At 34.0% G+C, this 24,665-nt stretch overlaps 4 protein-coding genes across 9 annotated transcripts; all 4 read right to left on the bottom strand.

The window, feature by feature from the left end:
* Positions 1-560: 560 nt before the first annotated feature.
* Positions 561-9,131, bottom strand: LOC140812111 (acyl-CoA-binding domain-containing protein 4-like). 6 transcript variants are annotated; one of them, XM_073170313.1, is made up of 17 exons: positions 9,109-9,131; positions 8,664-8,755; positions 7,650-7,731; positions 7,422-7,574; positions 7,239-7,316; positions 6,834-6,938; positions 6,665-6,731; positions 6,521-6,582; positions 4,131-4,270; positions 3,847-3,973; positions 3,627-3,741; positions 3,279-3,367; positions 2,669-2,752; positions 2,238-2,579; positions 1,450-1,968; positions 1,298-1,357; positions 561-854 (listed from the first exon to the last, which is right to left on the bottom strand). In XM_073170313.1, exons 2-17 carry the CDS (start codon positions 8,699-8,701, stop codon positions 774-776), a joined length of 2,142 nt encoding a protein of 713 aa, XP_073026414.1. In that variant the 5' UTR covers positions 8,702-8,755; positions 9,109-9,131; the 3' UTR covers positions 561-773. The 6 variants fall into 6 exon arrangements, with proteins under 6 accessions (XP_073026414.1, XP_073026410.1, XP_073026411.1 ...); XM_073170309.1 differs by lacking the exon at positions 9,109-9,131 and adding an exon at positions 8,869-9,102; XM_073170310.1 differs by lacking the exon at positions 9,109-9,131 and adding an exon at positions 8,873-9,102.
* Positions 9,132-11,252: 2,121 nt separating this feature from the next.
* Positions 11,253-11,884, bottom strand: LOC140812039 (monothiol glutaredoxin-S5-like). Its single transcript, XM_073170216.1, has one exon. It carries the CDS (start codon positions 11,790-11,792, stop codon positions 11,484-11,486), a length of 309 nt encoding a protein of 102 aa, XP_073026317.1. The 5' UTR covers positions 11,793-11,884; the 3' UTR covers positions 11,253-11,483.
* Positions 11,885-18,465: 6,581 nt separating this feature from the next.
* LOC140811319 (uncharacterized) lies at positions 18,466-19,291 on the bottom strand. Its single transcript, XM_073169177.1, has 2 exons — positions 19,276-19,291; positions 18,466-19,031 (listed from the first exon to the last, which is right to left on the bottom strand). The coding sequence occupies exons 1-2, from the start codon at positions 19,289-19,291 to the stop codon at positions 18,466-18,468; spliced, it is 582 nt and encodes a 193-aa protein (XP_073025278.1).
* Positions 19,292-20,313: 1,022 nt separating this feature from the next.
* On the bottom strand, positions 20,314-20,933 carry LOC140811944 (monothiol glutaredoxin-S5-like). Its single transcript, XM_073170078.1, has one exon. The coding sequence runs from the start codon at positions 20,814-20,816 to the stop codon at positions 20,508-20,510; it is 309 nt and encodes a 102-aa protein (XP_073026179.1). The 5' UTR covers positions 20,817-20,933; the 3' UTR covers positions 20,314-20,507.
* Positions 20,934-24,665: the final 3,732 nt, after the last annotated feature.

The raw sequence follows: 24,665 nt of genomic DNA, 5'->3' as shown, positions 1-24,665 counted from the left end.
ATTATTATTATTATTATTTATCATGTATAGTGTCGTGTGTTCTAAAGTTGCTACTCAATATCTGAATATGATAAGAGCATTAATTAGCTTCAGCTAGGCTGATATCTGGTGGATGACTTGAGTTATTGAATAGCTCGAGTATTCTTGAAATTATAATTCATTTACAAAAATAATTGAAATTATAATTTATTGAAATTAGAATTTAAAAAATTTTTGTTGCCAGTTTTCATGTTGTATATTTGATTAACATATGTGAAAAATAAATGATTTTGTAAATCCTACCATATTTAAAGCCTCGATTCGCAGAGAGAATGTTAAATCCAAAAATTATGCTAATCTCATTTCAAATGAATTCGTTTCATTTGAACTTTAAAATAGAAGAATGAGTGGTATCAACTTCACTTTCACTCGATCTTACTCCTTGCGGTTGTTACTTATACGCACATGTTGTCCATGTTAAGACTAAAGAAGGAAAGGAACAGTTACTTAGAATAAAATTATCATGATCTTGCAAGATTATTATTATTATCGACGAAACGATGAGATTAATTATTACAACATTCAAAGCTAACATTACAACATTCAAAGCTAACAACTGCAACTTTTTTACATTACAACATCATCTTTGGACCAAGATTACACACGCGTAGCTAGCAATACAAACGCTGCGAAGAATATGGTATACAATACAAACACCGGCCTTTATTGTTTGTGAGAATATGGCTAGTGGAAGACCTAACTATATAAAACAGAAACGAGCATTCTTATGGACGCTAAACGTGGAAAGGTTTTCTAGGAGTTGGTGCTCGAGTCTCCAAGGACTGCAATCTTTGCTTCAGATGGAAAACTTCAACCTGGTAATTGATATGGAGAAGGTCAGTGAATAAGAATGAATTATTTTAAAAAGAAAGTGGAGAACTGGTAGTCAAGTTGAAGCAAGAATGGGTAAATCTTGTATAATGTCATTTCCAGGCCAATCAATTGTGAAAATTGGCCAACATTTCTAAATCGCATAAACAGGCAGTGAGCCTGAGTAGAATCTCATCTGTCCAGGCAAATCTGATATAGTGTGAAGGGATATTTTCTTATTCTGGAATCAATTCACTTAACATAGAATGATCTAAAGACAGGAAAACAAGGACACTGATTTTTTGCAATTTATTGTCTAATTAGAAGATGAGAAAAGTGATTTAGTTGATTTCAGACAGTATAGCAGATGGATCCAAGTAATCAACCCAATCAGTTTAGGACCAACGTATTTTTTATGATATCATGTTGATTAAGAAGTGGATGGAACCTGTAGTTGGAATGCTCTAGCTCGTTCTCCTGTAAGGACGCCTCGAGTCGAATGAAGCTCCTACGAAGGAAATCAGTCTAATCAGTAGCCCGATAACTTTTCATAATTAACTAGAAGGAATGCTTAGATTGAAAGCTACGCTCTATCTATACCTTCTGTGTATCGTCCAAAACGGCTTTAAGGAAAGATACATCGTGTTCAAGTCTTACATTGTCAGAGTGGACAATATTAGATAGGCTATTCGCTTCTTCATGTGCCAACTCAACACTGTTTAGCTTCTCCTTAAAAAACTCCAACTCTTTCATTATGTCTGCCAATTTTTTCTCCATTTCCTGCCTACTTTTGAGAGAAGATGACAAATTATTTTCTGCCGCCTCACGACCAGCTAATGCAGCTGTCAATTGTCCTTCCAGAATGCCATTCTTTCTTAACAGGGCAGCTAGTTTTGCTTCATATACTTGATAGATGTTTGATTGCACTGTTATTTTAGATATACCATCACTTTCTGGAAATGCAAGACCATCACTTTCTGACAGCAAGCTTCCACTTCCTTGCTTGTCAAGAGAACTCAAGTTATCAGATTCTGACGCACATGTTTCTTCTGCAATTTTATCTCCTCCAGAGCTAATCCCAGCTCCTAAATCGACTGGCTTTATGTTTTGCTCCCTTAACTGAAACGATATCATGTACATGAATTAGACAACCTTTTTTCCCCATTAGAACGAGCAGGAGTTTCATGTCTTCGGATTCCTTACCAATTTGAGGTTTCACAAGACCAACAGAAACCCTGAAAGCAGTAATAATGAACTTTTTTCCCAAATTATAAGGTAAAAAAGTAAGAACCGAGGGGAAAAAGAAAAACAGTATGGTCGTCGCTATCAACTGGAACATTTTAGATAAGAATCTAACAGGGACAATGGCAATAGCCAATCATGTTTACCTGTGGTTGGATTTTTTTTCCTAAGACATTCATGATTGTCATCTCAGCATTCTCCTCCTGATTATTAAATTGTTTGCGGAAGGAGGCATTTCCAGGAGCAGAATTTGTGTCAACAAGTAAGGATTCTGACAACGATTTTCTACCAGACCCATGTTGTTCGGTAGCAGATGCTAAATGAAGTCTTGAGACAGAATCAAAATGACCACCGAGAGAACCGTCGTTTGGCTGAGAAGACAATTCTACAGACGAGGCACGATTCTCAGACAGCAATCCAGCAACTTTACTCAATGTTGTTTTTTGAATAATCGATGATTCAATCTTTTCCATGACAAGTACCTCGACCTGTAGAAAAACACAAGAATCAGAAATAGACTCCAATCGCCCAAGTCATAAACCAAAAAATCACACATCATGTTTGGCTCATGTATTACCTGGTCTGATACCTCCTTCTTGAAACCACCAAAAGCAGCAAGAAAATTCCTTTCCCTGTGCTGTACAAGAACTAGGCTAAATCCCTGCAGGGGAAAGTAACAATTATCAGAATGTAGGGTGAAATATAAAAATATAGCATAGGGAGGGAAAAAAAGACAAATACAAAGGGGAAACTTGTGCAATTGCTTCATTTATCTGGAAAGATGTGTGTGGATTCACAATATGCAATTTAAGATTTCAAGCAATGCTTATTGTCATCATGCAACCCAATTTGCATCACAGTGAATTAGAAATGTCAGGTCTGTGATTTTGCGGGAGGTCAATAGCGACAACCCAACAAGAGTCCAGCTAATCCATTCTTAGCTGGTCTTTCATTCAATGTTTCACAGTCTCATTCGATAACATGATCTTTCAGAGTTCAGACAAGAGCAAGGCTACTCTAAATAACAAAAGCATTAATAACAGTGGTTACATCAATCACATGCTGAGAATGCATGCAACATGGCAAACAAATATCCATAAAAAGATTCTCACCAATTAAATTTATATTTTTCATGTATTGAGAATGCGACATATTTGCAAGAGTAAACCAGAAGAATCAAACCAAACCTTATTGGTAGTGATGGAAGACGATGGTGATGCAACAACAACTGACCATTCAAGCTTAAGAATATCAAATATCAAGGTCTCTGCATCCGCTGTAAAAGGGAAAATAATTGAGAGTCAGTTGGGTAATTAAACAGGATTTCAAAATTCTTATCATGTACCATCCAAGGAACTTTCAAACATTGGAAAGTCTCGAGGAGACACACAGGCAACAGTTGCTTATTCATGCAAAGAAAAGAATGATAGATTCTCGGAACTTAAAAATATAAATATATAGGACAGCAAACCCAAAAACAGCCGGCATTTAGTAAAATGATAACAGAAGATTGGTGGTGAGCTAGAAGGACATACATTTTTTCTTGCTACCACCACCAAAAATATACCACTTAGTTCCGCAAAGTGCTCCACAACAACCACCTCTAGGCGATGGATGAAAACCCCGAGTTTTAACTCTTGACCACACCATCTATATGAATATATTCACGAGTTATAGTTTTGCATATGCTCTGGTTTAAATCATATTATCATCATGTAAGAATTCAGTAAATTTAGATAAACTATTTACACAAACCGTCTCAAAGTCAAGTGAGTATAAGTCATTTAGAGTACGAGACTTTGACACTCCACCAAAAACTAGAAGTATTTTTTCATCATAAAGAGCTGCAACGTGATTCGACCTTGGAGACGGCCGTGGTCCACTGCATACAGGAAATGTTCGGTCAATAACAACTAAACCAATTTTTCCATATTTAGAGATCAGGGAAAAACAAGTAACAGAATGATAATCAGATACAGAAAGATTCACTCGCCAATTATTCTGGAAAGCCTAAAAGTATTGACGGCAGTTTTGCTTACATGCAATGAAGAGGAAGCCAGGTCAGAGATTTCAGATCGAACATATGCATATCATTGAGTTTCCTCCTTTTAGAATCTTCGCCTCCAAACAAAATCAGAACAGAGTTTGCCCTAACAACTGTATGTCCACTACGAGCAACCTGCAATTTATGAAGCTCTAGATATTACTGATTATTCTAAATTCGCCACCAATGCTCCATTTGATTCTAGGATTACAGTCCCTCCGAATTTTTTCTTTCAAATAAAAAAGAGATAGTGATTTTTTAAAATGACCTTCTACAAATACCTATAATCAAATTTGACCTTATTGACATTTAATTTTTAAAAATAGCCTTAAGTTCTAAATATATCCTTTAGACAATTTTTACATCAACACACACACACAAACTAAATTGAGTTAATATGATAATATAATTATGGAGCTATTACGTATTTTATTAGATAATTTGGTCTTGAATCTAGATGAATGGGTAGTCCAATTAAGATAGAAGGTCGAGAATCCCAGGTGTGAACTTTTTTGCTATTTAGGATATACTATCCAAAAAACTGAGGACCTTAGAGAGAATATAGACCATATGAGTAAAGCAGGGTGGATGAAATGGAGGATGACGTCAGAAGACTTATGCGATAGAAGGATATCTGCGAGATTGAAAGGAAAATGTTATAAGACTATTGTTCGACCAGCTATGCTTTATGGCTCGGAGTGTTGGGCCATTACAGGACTACATATACATAAGATGACGATAACAGAGGTGTGTTTGTTAAGATGGATGCATGCAAAATGCGCGAGGATGAATTAGAAATGAAAGGATTATGATTTATTTAGTTGTAACTCCCATAGAGAATAAGATTAGAGAGAGGCGTCTAATATGATTTGGTCATGTGAAGAGGAGCTTTTGGTTTTTTCATGTTGTCAAAGAGTTGAGAATAAGATTAGAGAGACACGTCATGAAGCTTTTGGTTTTTTATGTTGTCAAAGAGTTGCGAATAAGATTAGAGAGAGACGGCTAACATGGTTTGGTCATGTGAAGAGGAGACCAAACACGACCTCAATCCGACATATCTTTAGGTTGACAGGTTAATGAAAGGAGTAAAATGAAAGGTGAGTTATTGAAAACTTGGATTAAAGTGGTTAAGGAAGCTTTCTTAGATCTTCTTCTAAGATATGACATGTGACAAAATCGTTTAGTTTGAAGAACTAATATCCATGTAGTCGATCTTGCAACTAACGGGAACGTGCTATGATGATGATGATGAATAAATTTTTTATTGCACTTGTGTTTTAATTTCTTGCATTTGTTTTTATATTCAAATTTATTTGCTCTTTATCTAATTTATATTGATAATAAAAATTATAGACTTTTTACTTATAAGGATTTCTTTTAGAAAATAAAGTAAATAACTTTTCTAATTTTGCCAAATTTGAATCTACCATGTTTCGCCAACTTTTTGCTTTTTCAATATTTTTTTCAAATAAAAAAATAAGAATAATAATTAATAACAAAGAAAATAATAAATAAGAATCATCATAAACAATCATATATAAATTAATAAAGATAATGATGATATTCGTCATTATTGTTGATAATATTATAAAAACGCATTATGTAACTCAAATTTAATATCAGTTGTAAATATAGTTTCAGATAGTCTAGATAAACATTACTATTTTGGAAAGTGATTCTTATTTCTGTAAGTATTAATATTTTTATTGAGGCGGGGAAAAAGGATAAAGAAGGGGTATTTGAGGAGTACTAAATTATAAAATGCTACATTGTATATAATATTTAATAAAGAAGGCTATTTTTAAAATTACACTAGGCTAGAATATGTAGACTCCCAAAAATAATAACAGAAGATTTAGATAGTATTTCTTAACACATAATGTAATGATTAGGGAAAAGGCAGAAAAAAGTATATAAAAATAAGTGCTGCCGATTAATTTTATACAAGTATCTCATCATTAGGGAAAACATAACAACCGAGCATTAGATTCACATGCTTCTTCAAACCAACAAGGGAGAGATGATCGTTGGACATAAACAATTAGAACAGGATGGACAGCTCAGGTCATATGCTAAATTATTCAAAATAAAATAAAATGATGCATAATGCAAAACTCAGAATTTCTCGATGTAATAACTATTGATAACAGGAGTATTCATATCCAATATGCCAGATAAAACCAAAGCCCAAAGTTCTAATGCTAATACATAACTCAGAAACATATTCAGCTTAGAAAGTACAGCTACATGTATCAAATTCAAAGCCCGAATTATGTTAACCCATTAATCATGGAGAAAATTTGACAATAGTTACTTTGACCTATTAATCATGGAGAAAAATTGACAACAGTTACTTTAACCTATTAATTATGGAGAAATTAGTACCGGAATGTCTCCTTTTGCTTCCATAAGAGACCAGCATTCTTCGTCCATGTCAAATGCCCAGACTGCATGGTAAGAGGACAAGTGCATGAGGGGACACATTATCACGGAGAGAGCAAGAGAGCCTTACAATCAGATAAAGCCTACCAGTGACTCTTTCACTTGCAGGTTCAGTTTTTCCTCCTATAAGAAGCACTTTTTTCCCCCAAGGAACCTAGAAAGTGACATGAGATGACTATCAGGTGGCATGGGCAAGAAATAAGAGGCTGCAGCACATACCCCAGGCACTGATAAGATGTAGGAAATACTGCAATACCAAAGTGTGACCCTTGCATGCCGGTATTTTTAATGGATAACTAGTTGGTGATCGATACCGCTTTGGTGAAACCTTAGTCCATGAAAATCTGTCAAAACTCAGTACCTGAACAAATAATGAAGAAATAAGAGTGCATTCCACATCACTATATGACATACAACATTCTTCCTCAAACAAATCCATAGTCAATGCTATAGTATAAACAATACAAGCAATATTTGAACACATCATTTCCTTCGCAAACACCGTAAACATTTGCTTAGTTTGGGTAATTGGAAATGACAAAAACTACCAATTCTGGATAGAATAAAAGAATAATTAAACTGTAGAATTTGCAAGCAAAAGAAATCACCACAAATTTTGTCCAATAACAGGATAGAGAAGTTGAAGTGCTTATTATGATACCTGAACATCATCTAGCAATCCATCTGAAGATTCACCACCGACTACCACCATGTTGTTCCCGACAACTGCCGCCGCGTGCTACATAGAATACATCCAAAATATTCAAATGTTTTCATCTAAGAAAAAAACCAATCAGGCGTGATTTTTATTCAACAGGTGTGAGTAGGACCAAGAGTATTTTACATTGAAGCGGGCTTCAGGCTTCACTCCACTGACAGAAAGCACCATCCAATCTTCAGAGCTTCCTGAAGCACAGTTATTAAGCTCGGACCCATCAGATGAAGATTGATGGATGAGCTCATCATAATCATTAGTGTTGTCTGCCAAGCTTTCCCCCTGCCATGATAGAATAGTTCAATAAGCAGGCCAATCTTTAATAGAACCTGTCAATGACCAAAACTGAATACTGACATTTGAACTGTTAAGTCTTTTATTGTGCCTTCCTGGACTTCTAGTTCCTTGAGCAGCATCTGATTGTTGAACTTTTTTTATTCTGAAGGAAACAAAAAATACGAAAAACTTTACAACGATAAGTCTCTGAAGTATTTACAATGCTGGTTAACCATAACAAGACATGTACACCAAAACCATCTGCACAAATGATGAATATGATAGTAACAAGTTTCAATAATATGCTAGATCTAAATACTTAACCAAAAATAAATACCACAATGGTAGCCAGTGAAATCATGCACTCCATTATACGGGACAATTGCTCAATTCTCAAGCATGTCTATAGTTGGGTCCTACGAAAATGAAAAGGTAGTCTAATCGAAATTTTACATTCGAGAAAAAAAGGAACAGTATTTCAATTTTCCGTTCAAAGGCATCACAGGGAAGAGGGTCACTGCTGTTATCACCATATCATCAAAATACTAAGTTCAACTCAAATTTTGACAAAGTTAGCATATTCTACAAATGAAAATTCCAATTCTAATATTTACACTTATGCAATCAATACAGATTTCAACAAATAAGCTGGCGGCCCACTCTAAACCATTCGAAACACTATAATCAATTTCCATATCAATCAATATTTTGTTCAAGTGCATACTCTCATCATACATGTGATGATAAAGGCTTAAAACCACTAAGTCGTCAATAAGATTAATACCGGAAAAGATTATGAAGTGCTTACTCAACGAACACAAGAGCACAGTTTATTCTTAACATTTGTCTTAAGTAATGATATTTGGAGGTATCTACCATTTCAGTTTATGTGGACAGGAGATGCATTAATTCAACAAGCAAATCTAAATAACTATTTTCACAAAAACCGTAGAAATAAAAATAGCCAGTAATTACCACACACACACATTAAATAAAAAAGCGATTGGCAGTGGCGTTTAATTTTTTTATTTGTTTTCCATCCAGCCCAATTGACACACAAATAAAAAAAGAAGATAAACTTTTTTAATCAATTACCTTTCGAGCTTAATTCTTCTCCTCGAGAACCCAAACATTTCCTTCTTTTTCACAGAACCCCCAGTTGCCACGGCAAAATCGAACGAGGAAACCTTCATAAATTTTCAAAAAATACACCACATTACAGCAAACAGTAAACATAAAATCAACAAATATCAGGTCTAGATACAGCATTGTGCATCTATAGGCTAATATTGATACATACACACAACACAGAAGTGAAATTACTGAATAGAACAGAATGCAGCTGAAATTTAGGGATTTGTATTGCACTGAACTGAACCAAAGCTAGAATTTCGAACGATTTTGTAATACTGTACTGTATCGTGTCAATTATCTAGCTATTGGTGCGTCGATACAGAAAATGTAAGTATAGTTCTTTTTGCATTCAGCGAGTGTTGCAGCACTGTTACACTGAAGTGAGGCGCTGGCAGGGAGTGCGTACTGCGCAGGTTAGCCTTGTGCTCTTTCGGCATGACACACCAAATATAAAATGCGCGGGGGTGGCTCTCTTCTTCTTTTTTTCTTTTTTTTTTTTTAAAAAAAAATTATTATTGTAAGGTAAGGTTGAGGTTTAGTGACTAATTTCACTTGTCACGTAATTTTTTTTATATAAATTATTATCATAATTATAATATTTTATTTATTTTAAAAATTATAACAAAATTTTATGAATAAACTCGACATGTTAATAATTATGATCATGATTTATATAATAATTTTCATTATTTTATGCATGAGTAAGAGTTAATGTTTGGTTTAATTAACTGAGATTATTAATTATTAAAATTAAAACGGGAGATGATGGCGTTCCCTCTTCCAACAATGAGAATTTTTAGATAAATATTTTTAATATATCAGTCACGTTGTGTAAGATTTGTGGAGCATTCTTGTCAAATTTTTAATTAAATTAAATTTATATTTCAATCTTTTTCGGACATACAATATTTTAAAATCTGATGTGATTAGTTTTAAAAAATTATTTATGATATATATTCTATTTGTTATTCTCTATGATAATGATAATTGAAAGGAATGTGTATGTATTTATATTTATATAATCTCAAAATGGGTAAAAAAAAATATCAATCATCGTGGACCATTTCAAGCAAATATGGAGGACAAGCATTTAATATTGAATAGGATATTTATATTTATTGTTTTGTTAAATAAATGTTTCTCATTTTATATATTATACGCAGAGGAAAATTTTAATTTATTTTTACATTATTGATATTGTAATTCTAGGAATGAAGACTTCTTGGTTTTATTGTTTGTTGTTATAAATGCCTGAGTTGTTACGATAATTTAATAACGTTCACTCAAGGAATTAAATAATTTGTCATTCTAAAAAATAATGCATTTTTTACTAGTGCTGGTGAATCTTAATAAAGGTTCCATGATTCGAACACATGGATTTCATTTAGTGAAAGCATTAATTTGAACGAGAATCACATTTGGATACAAAATGTTAGTAGTATTTTTTGGGTGACAAAAACTTGTGTGAGACGGTTTTACATGTCGTATTTTGTGAGACGGATCTCATATTTGGGTCATCCATGAAAAAATATTATTTTTTATGCTAAGAATATTACTTTTTATTGTAAATATCGATAGAGTTGGCCCTTCTCATAAATAAATATTCGTGAGACCTTATCACAGAGACCTACTTTTTTTTGTTTTGGCTTGTGTTGACCTACTGTTGATAAGTTGATTAATAGATATGATTGTGGATTTTTAGTTGATATTATCTTTTAAATAGTGATAAGAGGGATTGTTTTATCTTTATCAGTAAATATTGCAAGTTTCAAACAAAAACTCTAAATTGGATAATGATAAAACAAGACAAGATTTATTAATCTACTATGGAGATTTCGTGGAGGGATAAAACATTGGGATTGTTATATTAATATGTATCGTGAGTAACTTTTGTGAAGAAAAACACATATCATTCATTTTGTAGTGCAACAACCCCTACAACAAGATTCAATCAGCTCCACCTTATCATTATGTTTGAGAGCTTTTTCTATTGTTGGTTGCACCAACATTCACTGATTGGTAATTCATTTATTGGGAGAGGAAGCTAAGGTGACATTTTCGGGAGAGCCTTCCGCGGTATCGAAGTGAGTTCGAGTGAAATGGAATCAAAGATAAGTGATGTTCACCGAGAGAAGTCTGCAGAAAGTATTCATCATAGAGACGTCATATAAAGATGGAGTGTTTTGATTTGCTAAGTCCTATTGATTCATGTCTGAGCGTGATCCCCTAGACATAGATCTTTCGACCGAACTACAATAAAATTCGGATGTTTTTGTGTTTATTTTTTATTATTCATGCACGTAATAAACAATAATAAATAACAAGCCACTAATACTGCAAGATCACATAATTTTCACAAATAACACTCGAATGTATTTGAAATCTATCATTTGGCAATGCGTTGCTAATTTTATCAATAGTTTCTGAAAACAGTTGCCATTTTCCCAGTGTACATAATCCATGGGAAATTTTAGGTTGTGATGGTTTTTAGTAACGGTTTTTCAAAAACCAATCGCTAGAGGACCGGTTTTTTTTAGTGTGTATCAAAGATAGCATGTTGAGATGCAACAAATCTTATATAGTACGTACACAACATTTAGTTTATATTGTTAGGAAAAATATAAGCAGACATAAATCGGCTCCGCTCCCTTTCTGCCCCTAAATCCTTACTAATTAATTAGTCCCCATGCACGTATTAGCTAGATTTGACATAACATGCAGCAACCGGCCGCATGTATTATTATTCGAATCGGGTAAAATAGGCACTCGATTACTGTAATCTTAGACCCACAACGCACCAGCCCTTTGGAGCATGGGCCTTAAGGACCTCTTGAGGTGGAGGCTCATGACCTCATTTGCTCCTCCCACGAACTTTCCACCAATGAAAACCGCGGGGACTGTGGGATTGCAACCGATGTTCGACAGAGCTTGCTCGATTTCCCGACCGACCGGGATCTTGTCGAGCTCGTGCACCGTAGGGTTCACCCCAAAGTCGTGAAGGAGTGCCCGGACGCTGTGGCTGATGCAACATTGGCTCTTGCTAAATATGACGACGGGTTTTTCGGATACCATGAGGCCTACCCTCTCCATTGGATTTGAAGATGCCTTAAATTTCAAATCTCGGGTCAGAAATATATATAGCGTGTGGTGATTTGTTTGTTAGGAGGTTTTGGTGTGAGGAAAATGGGCAGTGCATGGATGCTATTTAAATAGAAATCTCGATTGTAAAGAAGGCCGTAGTACTTACGAAATATTATTGGATTGGTTTCTAGCATTTTATTTTATTATATTATATTTTATATAATTTTCCATTCTCACAAACATATGGTCAGGAATATTTTATTAATAATTGTAGCTTTGTTTTTATTTTTGGTGAAGTGACTACCTAAATTTGAAGCATTGGTTGAGGGTGATTGATGTGTTATATCACATAGGATAAAGAGCATGCACGATAACGAATCTCTGCGTAAATCTTTGATTCTCATTATTCCCACTATATATTTCCTATTATTCCCCTTTCCATTCAACCAAATTAATACACACACACATGGAAAAACATGTGCATTTATTAAAATAGATTGTCAAATGATTTTCATTCAAGAAAATAAATAATACTATTTTCACTAATTTAAATATTAAAAGTAGCTCTTTAATTATGAGATTTATAAGGATCGGTAATGTAATGTGTCATGTTTATATGAGAAATAACCCTCACGTACAATACAATTTTCTCAAAAATTTTGTTTGACCAAGATTAAGATTATTTTCCAAAATCTTCCGACGCTGCATGTATAAAGAGAGCGAGCTTATAGATCACATATGTGTCAATATAAAAATAGCATGAACAAGCTTTCAGGAGCATAAGCGAGTTGGTAAAGTTTGGGGTGATGTGAGAAGATATTCTCTGGCGTTGCAGGATCGATCATCGTGTGGAGCAATTCCTCATTAAAATATTGTGAGAGATATGTTCTGAAAGTCGATGTTTGCAGTTTTCTCTTCTAGTACTGGTAGCTGTCGATTTACCATCTCGTCCGAGTCAAAAGGCTTCTGACCCATAAGAAGGATTTTCCATTCATGGATAATTCTTTTTGGGGGAAAAAAGTATGAACATAAGTTAATTATGTGTACATTTTGGACGGTGCTTCAGTGACTTTTTCTAGAGTGAGGTAATACATTGAAGATGATTTTCGCACACACTAACATAAAAAAAAAACGTGCATGGTCTAACGCAGATTACATCCGAGCAACTTGCTCGTGCCATAATCTGTAGCCGAACTCGAAATCTTGGAGCATGGCTTATAATTCAGCATAAATATTGCAATTTTAGTAACGTAAGTTGTTCTTGTTTGAGTTTTAGCTAGTAATGTAATTTGTCAACGTTGGTTATCATTCGATAATTTGGATTTTTTTTTTGCTTTGATCGCTTTTTTTTTCTCCAACAATGATTGATCTCATTGAATATTTTTTATTTTACATTTATGCTCTTCTTCGTAGCTATGTAGAGAGAACAACTTATATTACACATATTAAATTAAATCCAAACAAAAAAATAAAGTAAAATGAGACTCAATATATATTTCAAAATAGAAGAAAAATGGTAATCTTTTCCCTAGCAATATATTACAAATTTAGTGGCTTCGAGCGAAAAGAAAACAAAAAAAATTAAAATTATTGGATAAAACCCAAACATTGACAAGATACATGATTAAAGCTCAAAACAAGTCAATTTGTAAGAGTAAAATTGCAATTTCCCTAATTGAACTTATTCAAAATTTCAAAGATAATTCGTCAAAAAAACTTGGATATGCTTAATATTACTGCATATCGATGATGTTGTAAAGATTATGAAAAATAATTTTTTGGTCAAATAACTTGTCTCATTTTTTGTTTTACTCCACTAACTTGTCAAACTTTGGTACGTGTGTACTAACTTTTAATTTTAATATATTTCGATTAAACTGCTGACGTGATACGGAACAAATCGACAATTTTCTATTCCACATAAGTACTTTGTGATGTTACGTTAGTATTTTCCGATACTATATTAATATTTTCTAAGGTTATATCAACGGCTTAGACGAAATATGACTAAAAGCAAAAAAAAAATAGTCAAAATTAGCACACCGAACCAAACTTTGAATACTTAGTTTACAAAAGCCAAAGTAGGACAATTAATGGACCAAAAACCTTACTAATTTCTCTAAAGATTAATTGGTTAGGATCGAGAGTAGTGTAATTTATTTCTTGATTTAAGGGAAGTAGTTGATACATATGTATCACCCCTATTATATATAAAATAGAAGCAATCATAATATATACACAGACGCATAAATTCGAGTTTTTTTAAAATAAAATTCACGATCTTTGAGCATTTTAATAAAGATACTCTTAGAAGGTTTAATGAATTCTGATTGTGATAAATATAAGTGGTCCATTTCACTTTCTTGTGTATCTTTCCACAAGGCATCAAGTTAGGTTGAGAACGAAGTTGAATTTATCCATTTGGGACCTAAAATTTTTCGTTCTGAAAAACAAATATTCGTATCTAATTCTCTACAGAAGAAAACACAAGTGCGTGAAAAATGAGGGCCCAAATCCCAATGCCTACGTTATGTTACCTCGTGGGTTATTGATTCTCTGGTGTACAACATGGACTAAATGACAGAATAGTGGTTATAATTGGATTTTTTCCAACTAATATGCTTAAATTTATTTAGGGAAAAATCTACAATTTTAGTTTTTTGATTGAGAATGTTGATGTAGCAAAAATTATATACATCAGCGTCACATCGGTGACATGTCAGCGACATATTGGATAAATGACAAAAATTGTCAGAAAACAAATATAGATGATTGAAACTGAAAATCGACAATACAAAAAACTATAACTTCAAAAAATTGAAAATGAACTAAAAATATGGTTTTTATGAGAAGAGTCTCCGTTTTTATTTAGTTAACCGATGTAATAATCATCAATATCAATTATATTTGTGTTTTCGGTGTTTTCCTTCATAAATGAGTCTCGATCCCAACTTCAAGTTTCTATCAAGGTTGATTTGTAAGTGTCAGAGTTTTGAAAAGTGTACACAAAAGTTCTAGTAAGATGATTGAATTAATTATGAGTTTTTAAAACATTAAATAAATTGATATGATGCACTTTACGTGTAGAAAATCAATTTAATTAAGTTTTTATGATAAGTCGAAGATTGCTTATATTATATATGTGTTTATGGTCCCAAGGCACATATATCTCCTTTTCTATTATGAGGCAAAATAAGATGATCATTATCTGTTGCTTTGAAAGATCAATAACTTCAACATTAGATCAATCAATGTATTCATGTATGATTTTATGACTTGTTGTGATAATTAGATTCAATCAAATGATTTTTTTTTAATTAAGATCATCTTTAATTATACTATTGCATATTTATCGGTAATAGACCTTCACTTTAATTACATAATGTCATGTTCTATAAGCTCACGGAGATCGAAAATATGTAGGATTTTTTTTATTAGATCTTTAATTTTGTCAATTTCATGATACTAAAATTGTTTATTTTGTGTCACAAATTTGTGCATAATCTTCGTAATAAATAAAGCCTTTAACTCTATTTTTTTTTTGACAGAAATACTTAAGTTTATTACGAATAAGAATTATTACATTCGTCATGCAAAACATCAATAATAGAATCTGGTGGTAGCGTCTAGATCATGGGACGAGCATGGAAACAAGATGCCCTTGCAAGGTTATGGGCAACCTTATTTACTTGTCGTCGTGTAAAGCAGACCTTGTATGATGGTCGTTGTCGAAGAATTACTCGGCACGCAGAAATTAGTAAGCCAAATTCTGAATCATCCTCCCTTCGTGAGTTGACTGCATCGATTACCACTTTAGAGTCCGATTCAAATGTTACCTCTTGTAAGCCCATGTCGCCCACCCAGCTCAGCGCCTCTTTGAAGGCCATTGCTTCAGCTTCTTTGACTTCCACTAGGCCTGGGATGGCATTTTTTCTGGCTCTTAAGAAGGAGCCCATGGAGTCTCGAAGCACCATTCCCATTCATGTGCTTCTACTTGCATTCTGTAGTGTTGCATCCACGTTACATTTGAGAGTTGGTGCTTGTGGTTTTTTCCAAGTATAAGACTGGTTGGATGGTTGCTTATTAGCTTCATTTGGTCCCTCAATGCCACGCACCCCCTTCCAATTAGATAGCAGCTGCATCGCTGAGTCAACAACTTTATGAGCTGTACTCGATATCCTATTCCATAGTTTCTCGTTGCGAGCTCTCCATATACCCCATAGCACCATTGCAATTTTTTCCACTTCGGTTTCCGGAGCCTTACTAAGGATTTGGAATAGCCATTGTATATAGCCTTCTGCCTCATTTGATAAGGATAGCACAAAATGCCACATACCGATATTCTCCCAGCAGTGTTTTGCAAGTGGACAGAAGATGAAGAGGTGCCAGGAATTTTCCCACTCACTCCCACAAGTAGCACACGTAATTGGTACTGTTATGTGTTTCTTTTGGAGATTTCCTCTGTTCGGTAAAACATCCCTAACTGTACGCCATAGAAAAGTATTTACCTTGGGTGGGATTTTTAGGTTCCACAGCTTCTGCCATTCTCCTTGGATCTTGTTTTCTTCGCCCCCCATTAGGATCTCTTGAGCAATTTTGTATCCTGAGCGAACAGAGTATTTCCCATTGTTCCCATGATGACATATGCATTTGTCTCCTTCAGTGTCCAAGTGCAGAGGGATGTTCAGTATTTCTCTAACATCACGATTGCATAATATACCATGTAGCAGTTCTATATCCCATTGGTGAGTGGAGGGATTGATGAGATCTTTTACTGTCATAGTTTATGTGCTTATTGCTGGAGGAGATTCGATATGGAAATTATGTGGGTCACGTAACCAAGGGTCCTTCCATACACGGATATTCTGCCCGTCTCCCACTCGCCAGCGGATCCCTTTATTCATGATAAACTTAGAGTTCCACAGGCTTCGCCAGATATAGCTAGGATTGTGACCAAGCGGTGCCTCCATAAAGCTCGAGTTGGGAAAATATTTCGCTTTTAGGACCCTAGTCATGAGAGACATAGGTTTTGAGATTAGATTACATGCTTGTTTACCCATCATTGCTAAGTTAAATGATTCCAAATTTCTAAAGCTCATTCCCCCATGGATCTTTCTAGTGCAGAGACGCTCCCAACTTAGCCATTTTATACCTCGATTTCCATCTGGCCGAAAGCCCCACCAAAACGAGTTCATGATTCGCTGGAGTTCATCAATGGTGGATTTTGGTAATAGGAATACATTCATACAGTAAGAGGAGAGGGCTTGAGCAACCGCTTTAATCAGAATTTCTCTTCCTGCTTTTGATAGATATTTGCCTCTCCAGCTGTGAATCTGTTTCCAAAGTCTGTCTTTGATGTAGCTGAATATCGCTCTTTTATTTTTTCCTATGAGCGAAGGCAACCCAAGATATTTCCCATCTCGCATATCTTTTGTAATCCCAAATATGTTTGATAAGGTTTGTTGTTCTTCTCGGGCCAGGTTGCTGCTAAACATGATTCCAGATTTTGCAAAATTGATAGACTGTCCTGAGGCCTCTTCATAATCCCTTAGCAGTTGCTTCAAGATTCCACATTCTTCCCCTTTGCTTTACAAAAGAGGAGACTATCATCGGCAAAAAGTAGATGAGAAATGGTTGGTCCGCATCTACTAGCACAACATCCATGGATGGCTCCCCTTCTTTCTGCGTCAATGATCAGCGAGGATAAGCCGTGTGCACATAGAATAAAGAGATAGGGTGATAACGGGCACCCTTGGCGTAATCCTCGGTGGGGTTGAATTGGTCCAGCCACCCTGTCATTAATAAGCAGCGAGTAGGAGACTGATGAGATGCAGAGCATGATAAGATTCACCCATTTTCTGTCAAAGCCGAGTCTTGTCAAAAATTTTTCCAGAAAGTCCCAGCTCAAGCGATCATAAGCTTTGCTTACATCTAGTTTTAGTGCAACAATCCCTTCTTTTCCTCTCGTCTTTCTTTTGAGGTAGTGTATGATCTCAAATGCTACCACTACATTGTCAGTGATCGATCTCCCCTTGATAAAAGCTGATTGGAATTCTGAGATTATTTTATTGAGGAGAGGTTTCATTCGGTTTGCCAGAACTTTTGCAAATATTTTGTAGAGGATATTACACAGGGATATTGGCCGATAATCCTTCATGCTGCTTTGATTCTCACCTTTGGGAATGAGTGCTATATGGGTATCATTCAGATGTTCGGGGAAGCAGCAGTTCATCCACCAGTTTGAACATTCATTGAAAACATCTTGTTCAACCAAACTCCAGAATTTTTGGAAAAATGCAGGGTTGTATCCATCGGGTCCAGGTGACTTATCCCCATGCATCTGAAATAAGGCCGCTTTTACTTCTTCAATGCAGAGTGGGGTAAGCAAGTCTCTATTGTCTGATGCAGAAACCAGTGGGGCGATTTTCGAGGTGACCAGCTCGCAATTTGCCGTGGTCGGAGAATACACATCGGTATAATACTGCTTAGCAATCCTGCATATGTCGTCCATGTGTTCAAAAGAGTTACAGCGTCATCGGTGAGTTTTTTGATTCTGTTGGACTCTCTTCGGATTGTGGCTGTCTTGTGGAAAAATCTTGAGTTCAAATCTCCCTCTTTTAACCATTAGGTTTTGGCTCGTTGCTTCCAGAAGTTCTCTTCTTGAGTTAATAGGCTTATGAGTTCAGAGTTCACTTCCTTTAAGGTAGCGTACTGATTCTCTATCATCTGTGGATCGAAGCTCTTCGATTCTCCTTTTGCATTTATCAATCTCATACCGGTATTTACGGAAGACATGTTTTCCCCATTGCTGTAGTGATGCTGCAGTCATTGCTAGTCTGTCTGCGAGATGGGTAGCGTGAGAATTATCCCAGCTTTCTTTTACTACTTCAGCAGAGTCTGGTTCATTTAGCCTTGTGTTCTCGAATCGGAACCCCCGGTGTTTTGTATGTTGAGTTGGAGTTTCAGTTATGAGAAGGATGGGGTTATGCTCTGAGAGAGGTGCGCTGTGGTTAAAAAGTTTAGCCAGTGGAAATATAGAAGACCAGCTTGGTACTACTAGAGCCCGGTCAATTCTCTCTTCGATTGCATTCGGGGTTCCTCGACTCCTGGACCAAGTGAAAGGATAGCCTATTAGTGGTACATCGATCAATCCGCAAGCCAAAGTAACTTCTCGGAATCCATTTATGAGCCATTGGGGGTGATCCACCCTTCCTTTTTTGTCTTCGGGGCTTAGAATGTCATTAAAGTCTCCAATACAACACCAAGGAAGGTTAGATTAGTTAGACAGTCGTTGTAAAAGATTCCATGAGTCTTTCCTTCGGTGTCTTTCAGGTAGGCCGTAGAAGCATGTGATTCTCCAGATGGGTTTGTCTAGCCTTTAACTCTATTAAAAATTTAAGAAACGGAAAAAAGAAAAGAAAACACCCACACTCGCAATATAATTACCCCACCGTATCTCAGAGGCCGCTTCCTAGAGTTGCTTCTCGTGTACCTGCATGCGATTGCATGTATTGGACTTCATCTACCACTAGATTTATTTTTGAAAGGGGAGAATAATAATCTTGGTACTGTAATTTGTACACATTTTCATATTCGATTATGTTATTGATCAATTATCGATTTTGATTCATTAGAAAAATGACTAAAAATGAAGGGAAAAAGTGAAAGTTGAGTAAAATTTTGAATTGAAACGATAATATGATAAAAAAAAAATAAAAAATATGAAAGTTACAAGAAATAGGAAAATATTTAGTTGGATAATGCACACGCACATATATGTGTGTGTCAAATCAAATAGGAAAAAATTTGTGTGAGACGATCTCACAGTTCGTATTTTGTGAGACGGATTTGGGCCATTCATAGATATTACTTTTTACTGTGAATATCGGTATGGTTGACTCGTCTCACACATAAAGATTCGTGAGACCGTCTCACGAGAGACCCACTCAATCAAATATTATTCTTTCAAAGTAGACAACTTCAGCTATATATACTATTTTATTAAGTTTGAGACACTTAGAGTAACTAACTTTGGTGTCATGGTCTATTTTAATAATTATATATATTAATAAATTTAAAATTTTAAAGCAAGTTATATGTAGTTCAATAGATAAAGTCATTGTTTCTTAAGGTTTATGTTATAGTTCGATTTTCAATGATATCATTTTTTACTCTTTTATTTTTCAATTTATTTTTTATTTATATATCAAAATCACAATATAGTCCCTCACTATTTCTTATAATTATATTTTGATCCTCGTTTGAATATAAATCAAATTAATTATAAAAAAATATTATACAAGCACGCAACACGTGCATCGGTGCACTAGTATATATAATCACAACACTTCCTTTAAAAAAGTTTCAAATTACGACATTTATATTAGTTTCTTGTAGCTATTTAATTAGCTTTCCCGCAATTCATCCATCCAATGAGGTCAAATTGTTCCCTTCTAGATAGTCACACAATTAAGGAGCGAACATTTGAATTTAATTAAGCCATATGGATCATTTTATGCGTTCGCATTAATTTCTCGAAATTTAAAGTTTATTATTATAAATCAGTCAAAACACGAAAGAAGCTCGAGTAAGTTCACAGGATTCAAAGTGGTAATTGGAGCCCAGTTGCTCAATTTCTCTAACTACGTTATAATTTAACGTGAGATGCAACAAAATGCATCATTATTCGTGTCTGCCTAATTCGTACGTCATATGCTGGTTCCATTAGACCCACAGGGCACCAGCCCTTTTGAGCATGGGCTTTAGTGACCTCTTGATGTGGTGGCTCATCACCTCGTTGGCTCCTCCGACAAACTCGCCACCGATGAACACCGCGGGAACCGTAGGGTTGCAGCCGAGTCTCGAGAGGGCTTGCTCAATCTCGCGTCCTCGGGAAATCTCGTCGAGCTCATAGACCGTCGGGTGGACTCCGAAATCACTAAAAAGTGATCTGATGGTGTGGCTCATGCAACACGAGCTCTTGCTGAAGATCACCACTGGTTTCTCGGACACCATCTTGTTAACTCTCTCCATTGGATATAGACTATTCGATTTAAGGTAGCTTTGACTCTACAAGGTCGTCGGGACGATGAAAAATCGAAGAAGATGTGATTGATCCTGATATCTCTAGTTGGATTGATTTGATTTTGGTGTGAGGAAAATTGTGCGTGCATGGGAACGTTTATATAGGATTGAAGGAAGGGTACTGTTATTGGATCGATGGGCTGTTTTTTTATTTAAAAAAATAAAATATTTACATATATTATCTAAAATAATGCATCATATTTCGTATTTGTCAATAGCTTGAGAGTGATTAAGCATATAAAAAGGTACACTTCACGATAACGAATCTCTGCATACAATAATAGAGACATGCATTTCTGTATGGTACTCATAAATAAGATAACATAAAGTGGACTGATTTTATAATTTATCCGTGGATCAATCTAACAAATATTACCAATAATTTGAATCAGTATATAATATTTCATGTGTGTAGGTAGACGTATCTTACATGAGAGACAGTTTAACACACAGATTATCAGAATCGCAGAGAAATTATAAAATTTTTGCGGGTTTTAACATTTGGATTTTTCAGTACAAGTTTTGTGTTTTCTCTGATTGATTTTATTTATTAGCTTGTAAAATTTCTAAGATCGAATAATAAAAACATGTTAAAAATGTGTTGTCTTTGAGCACTATTTTTAATTCCTAGAATTAATTTTGATCTTAAGAACATATATATTGATGTTTTAGTGAATTGTCAATTCCAAATCAAGCTCCACCACTTCACCATGTTTATGTGCCAATTTTTATTCAGAATCATGTGATTTATATTTGTATATATCTGTCCATATTATTATCTTTATTCTGAATGTGATACATATTTGTGCGTGTCTACATATTTATCTTTATTCCGAATGTGATTTTATCTACAAATAAACAAAATTGTACGAGTATACTTATTATTTCAATGCCAACCAATCTAATAAGCTAAGCATAAGTGCTTGTGAAATAAATTTGAGTTCAAAATGATAGATATTTACTAATCTTTTTTCACCTATGAAAAATTGTCATTTTTTCTCACTTTTAATATGTATAGCATAGAGTGAGTCTCATGTGAGATCGTCTCAAGGATCCTAATCTGTGAGACGGGTCAACCCTACCGATATTCACAATAAAAGTAATACTCTTAGCATAAAAAGTAATATTTTTTCATGGATGACCCAAATAAGAGATCGGTCTCATAAAAAGCTCATATGTGTTTTTTCAATCCGACTCGACGGATTAATTTCCATCTGATTAAACTCATGATTACATAGACTTAATTAGTTATCGAAGGTTAAAGAATATGAGTGAAATTTCCAAGCGCATTCGTCTTTTTTATGTATCTTTCAAAGAAGCATCTGGCAAGCTGGATACATCCATTTGGGACCTCTTTAATTTTCTTATTTTACTTTTTAAATTTATTTATTTAATTTTTCTTTCTTCTTTACAAAGATTCGATAGTATGAAATGAACAAGCAACGAGGATAGAACCTTATTGTTAAGGGATATATATTGATGACATCCACGAATGAATGAATATATGTTAAAATTTAGTTCCTTGTCGGAGAATAGAAATTTGTCAGCGTAAGATCAATTGCGTCATATTTCACGTAGAATAATGTGTCTTTGTATCGGGTTCGGGCTTTTTTTTTTGGGTCATGAATTTATTTTTTTAAAAACAATAAATAATTTGAGTGTCTCGAACTTTTAAGGCTAAAAATCAAACTATTTACGTAATCAAAATTTGATGAATCGTATTCTTGACTACATTATCACGGAGTTGGCAACTTGGATCTCACGCATCTTTAGCCAAAAAAAAGAGAGAGGAGAAATGGGCTAAAGATCGATAGGTCGGCGAAGTCCATAAATGACTCTAAATTGTCTCAAAAGTCAGTTTGCGGCGTTGCTCCACCTAGCACTCGATATTTCTGTGCTGGAAAGAATATATTATAATATTAATAGATTTGATATTTACACTCGATTTTGTGCAGTGTTATAAGAAGTCTGCTTAAGTATACTTAAACTTGAAGCTCGACAAAAACATCCGCTTCGGAAAAAAACGGTTTAAATTGTAGTTTGTTCGATTAAGCATGATTAAAACGTTTAATTAAGTGTGTTTACGCACAATTAATCGCATCTATTTATTTTTTAAATTTTTTATATTTTGAAGGTATGTCTTTTTATTTTAAAATAATAAATTAAGTTTATAATTTAGATTTTTATTTTAAATTTTAATTATGATTAAGCATATCTGATAATGATTTAATAAATATTTAGCATTTTTTAATGTGGTCTAGTTGCAAAAACAAATAAAGATTGTAATTTTGAGATTTTTATGTTTTTATAAATATGAGAATTAATGCATCAAACTTAATTTATCATATTTATATATTATTTTATCTATTTATTGGTTTGAAATAATTACAATTATACTAAAGATAAAAAACGCTTTTTCACGCTTAAGCATGTACTAATCTCGCTTAAGCTTGAAAAGTTTGGAACTCGACATCCGCGCTTCGGGGCGCTTCACGCTTTTTAGAACCTTGATTTTGTGTTATTAACACTACGCTTTTTGTATACATATATTTCAAATTTATTTACAAATGAAGTTAAAATAACAATAAATGGAATGTAAATACCAACTCTCATATATTAATACACATGTGTGAGTCTCATGTGAGACCGTCTCACGGATCTTATTCTGTGAGACGGGTCAATCCTACTCATATTCACAATAAAAAGCAATACTCTTAATTAGCATAAAAAATAATATTTTTTCATAGGATGACCCAAATAAAAGATCTGTCTCACAAATACGACCCGTGAGACCGTCTCACACAAGTTTTTGTCAATACCACATAACAAGTTCAGTTTAAGTATTGAAAAACGCTTTGTTTTTGGTTTTTGAAATATATTTTAAATCAATCAATCCACGACGTAAATATGATCCCAAATGAATAAAACTAGATTAGAAATTATGAATTTGAAATCAATAGATAAAATTACATTCTATGGATACTTATTTTAATCATTTTTTCGATGATTTTCTTACATAACAAAAAGACGTGTGGAATAGAATGGAAGCAAAGAGAACAAGGACGATACCGATAAAATGAGTATGTATGGCTAGAAACACACATAATCCTCATGACACTGATTTATTATATAAGAATTTTAAAATAAAATTTAGTGACCCTTATAATATTAATTTATAGAAATTTTAAAGTATAGCTTAAATTATCTAATTATTTAACATGGGTTGGACTATATAATAACAACAACAATTTAATAATTTAAAACATCAATAACTACTAGTGCTCGTTTGCAAGGGTTGTGTCCTTGTACAATTATCTATACATGATTTTTGTCATTTTTAAATTAATAATTTTTTCATATTCTTTTATCGTGAATGATCGATATAACAATCTAAAAACTTAAAATATTGATAAAAATATTGTTGAATTTAAAAATATAGATATTTTTTTGTCGGTCTATGTTAGAAAAAATATGTATTTACACTATCTTATGCATTAAAAAATGTTTATGCAATGTTAAAGTTTATATTTTTTTCTCAGATGAAAATTGATACAAAAATTGAAAATATGGTATTAATAAATGATATTTGAGTACAAAAAATTTTGAATCTGATACTGATATATGATTTTTAAGTATCCTTCAAACATGCTACTCAAATATGATATATTAGTATCATATATTTTAATATTTTATATTGATTTTCATCCATGAAAAGATATGTGAGCCTATAGATTATATACTTTTTTGTATGAATTAGGAAGTGCATGAATTTTCTTTCCTTATAAGAAATGAACACCA

Source organism: Primulina eburnea, chromosome 14 (assembly GCF_022965805.1).
Source record: "Primulina eburnea isolate SZY01 chromosome 14, ASM2296580v1, whole genome shotgun sequence".
Classification (NCBI taxonomy): domain Eukaryota; kingdom Viridiplantae; phylum Streptophyta; class Magnoliopsida; order Lamiales; family Gesneriaceae; genus Primulina; species Primulina eburnea.
Note: the sequence above shows the minus strand (reverse complement) of the source record. Positions and strands in the feature narration are given on the sequence as shown.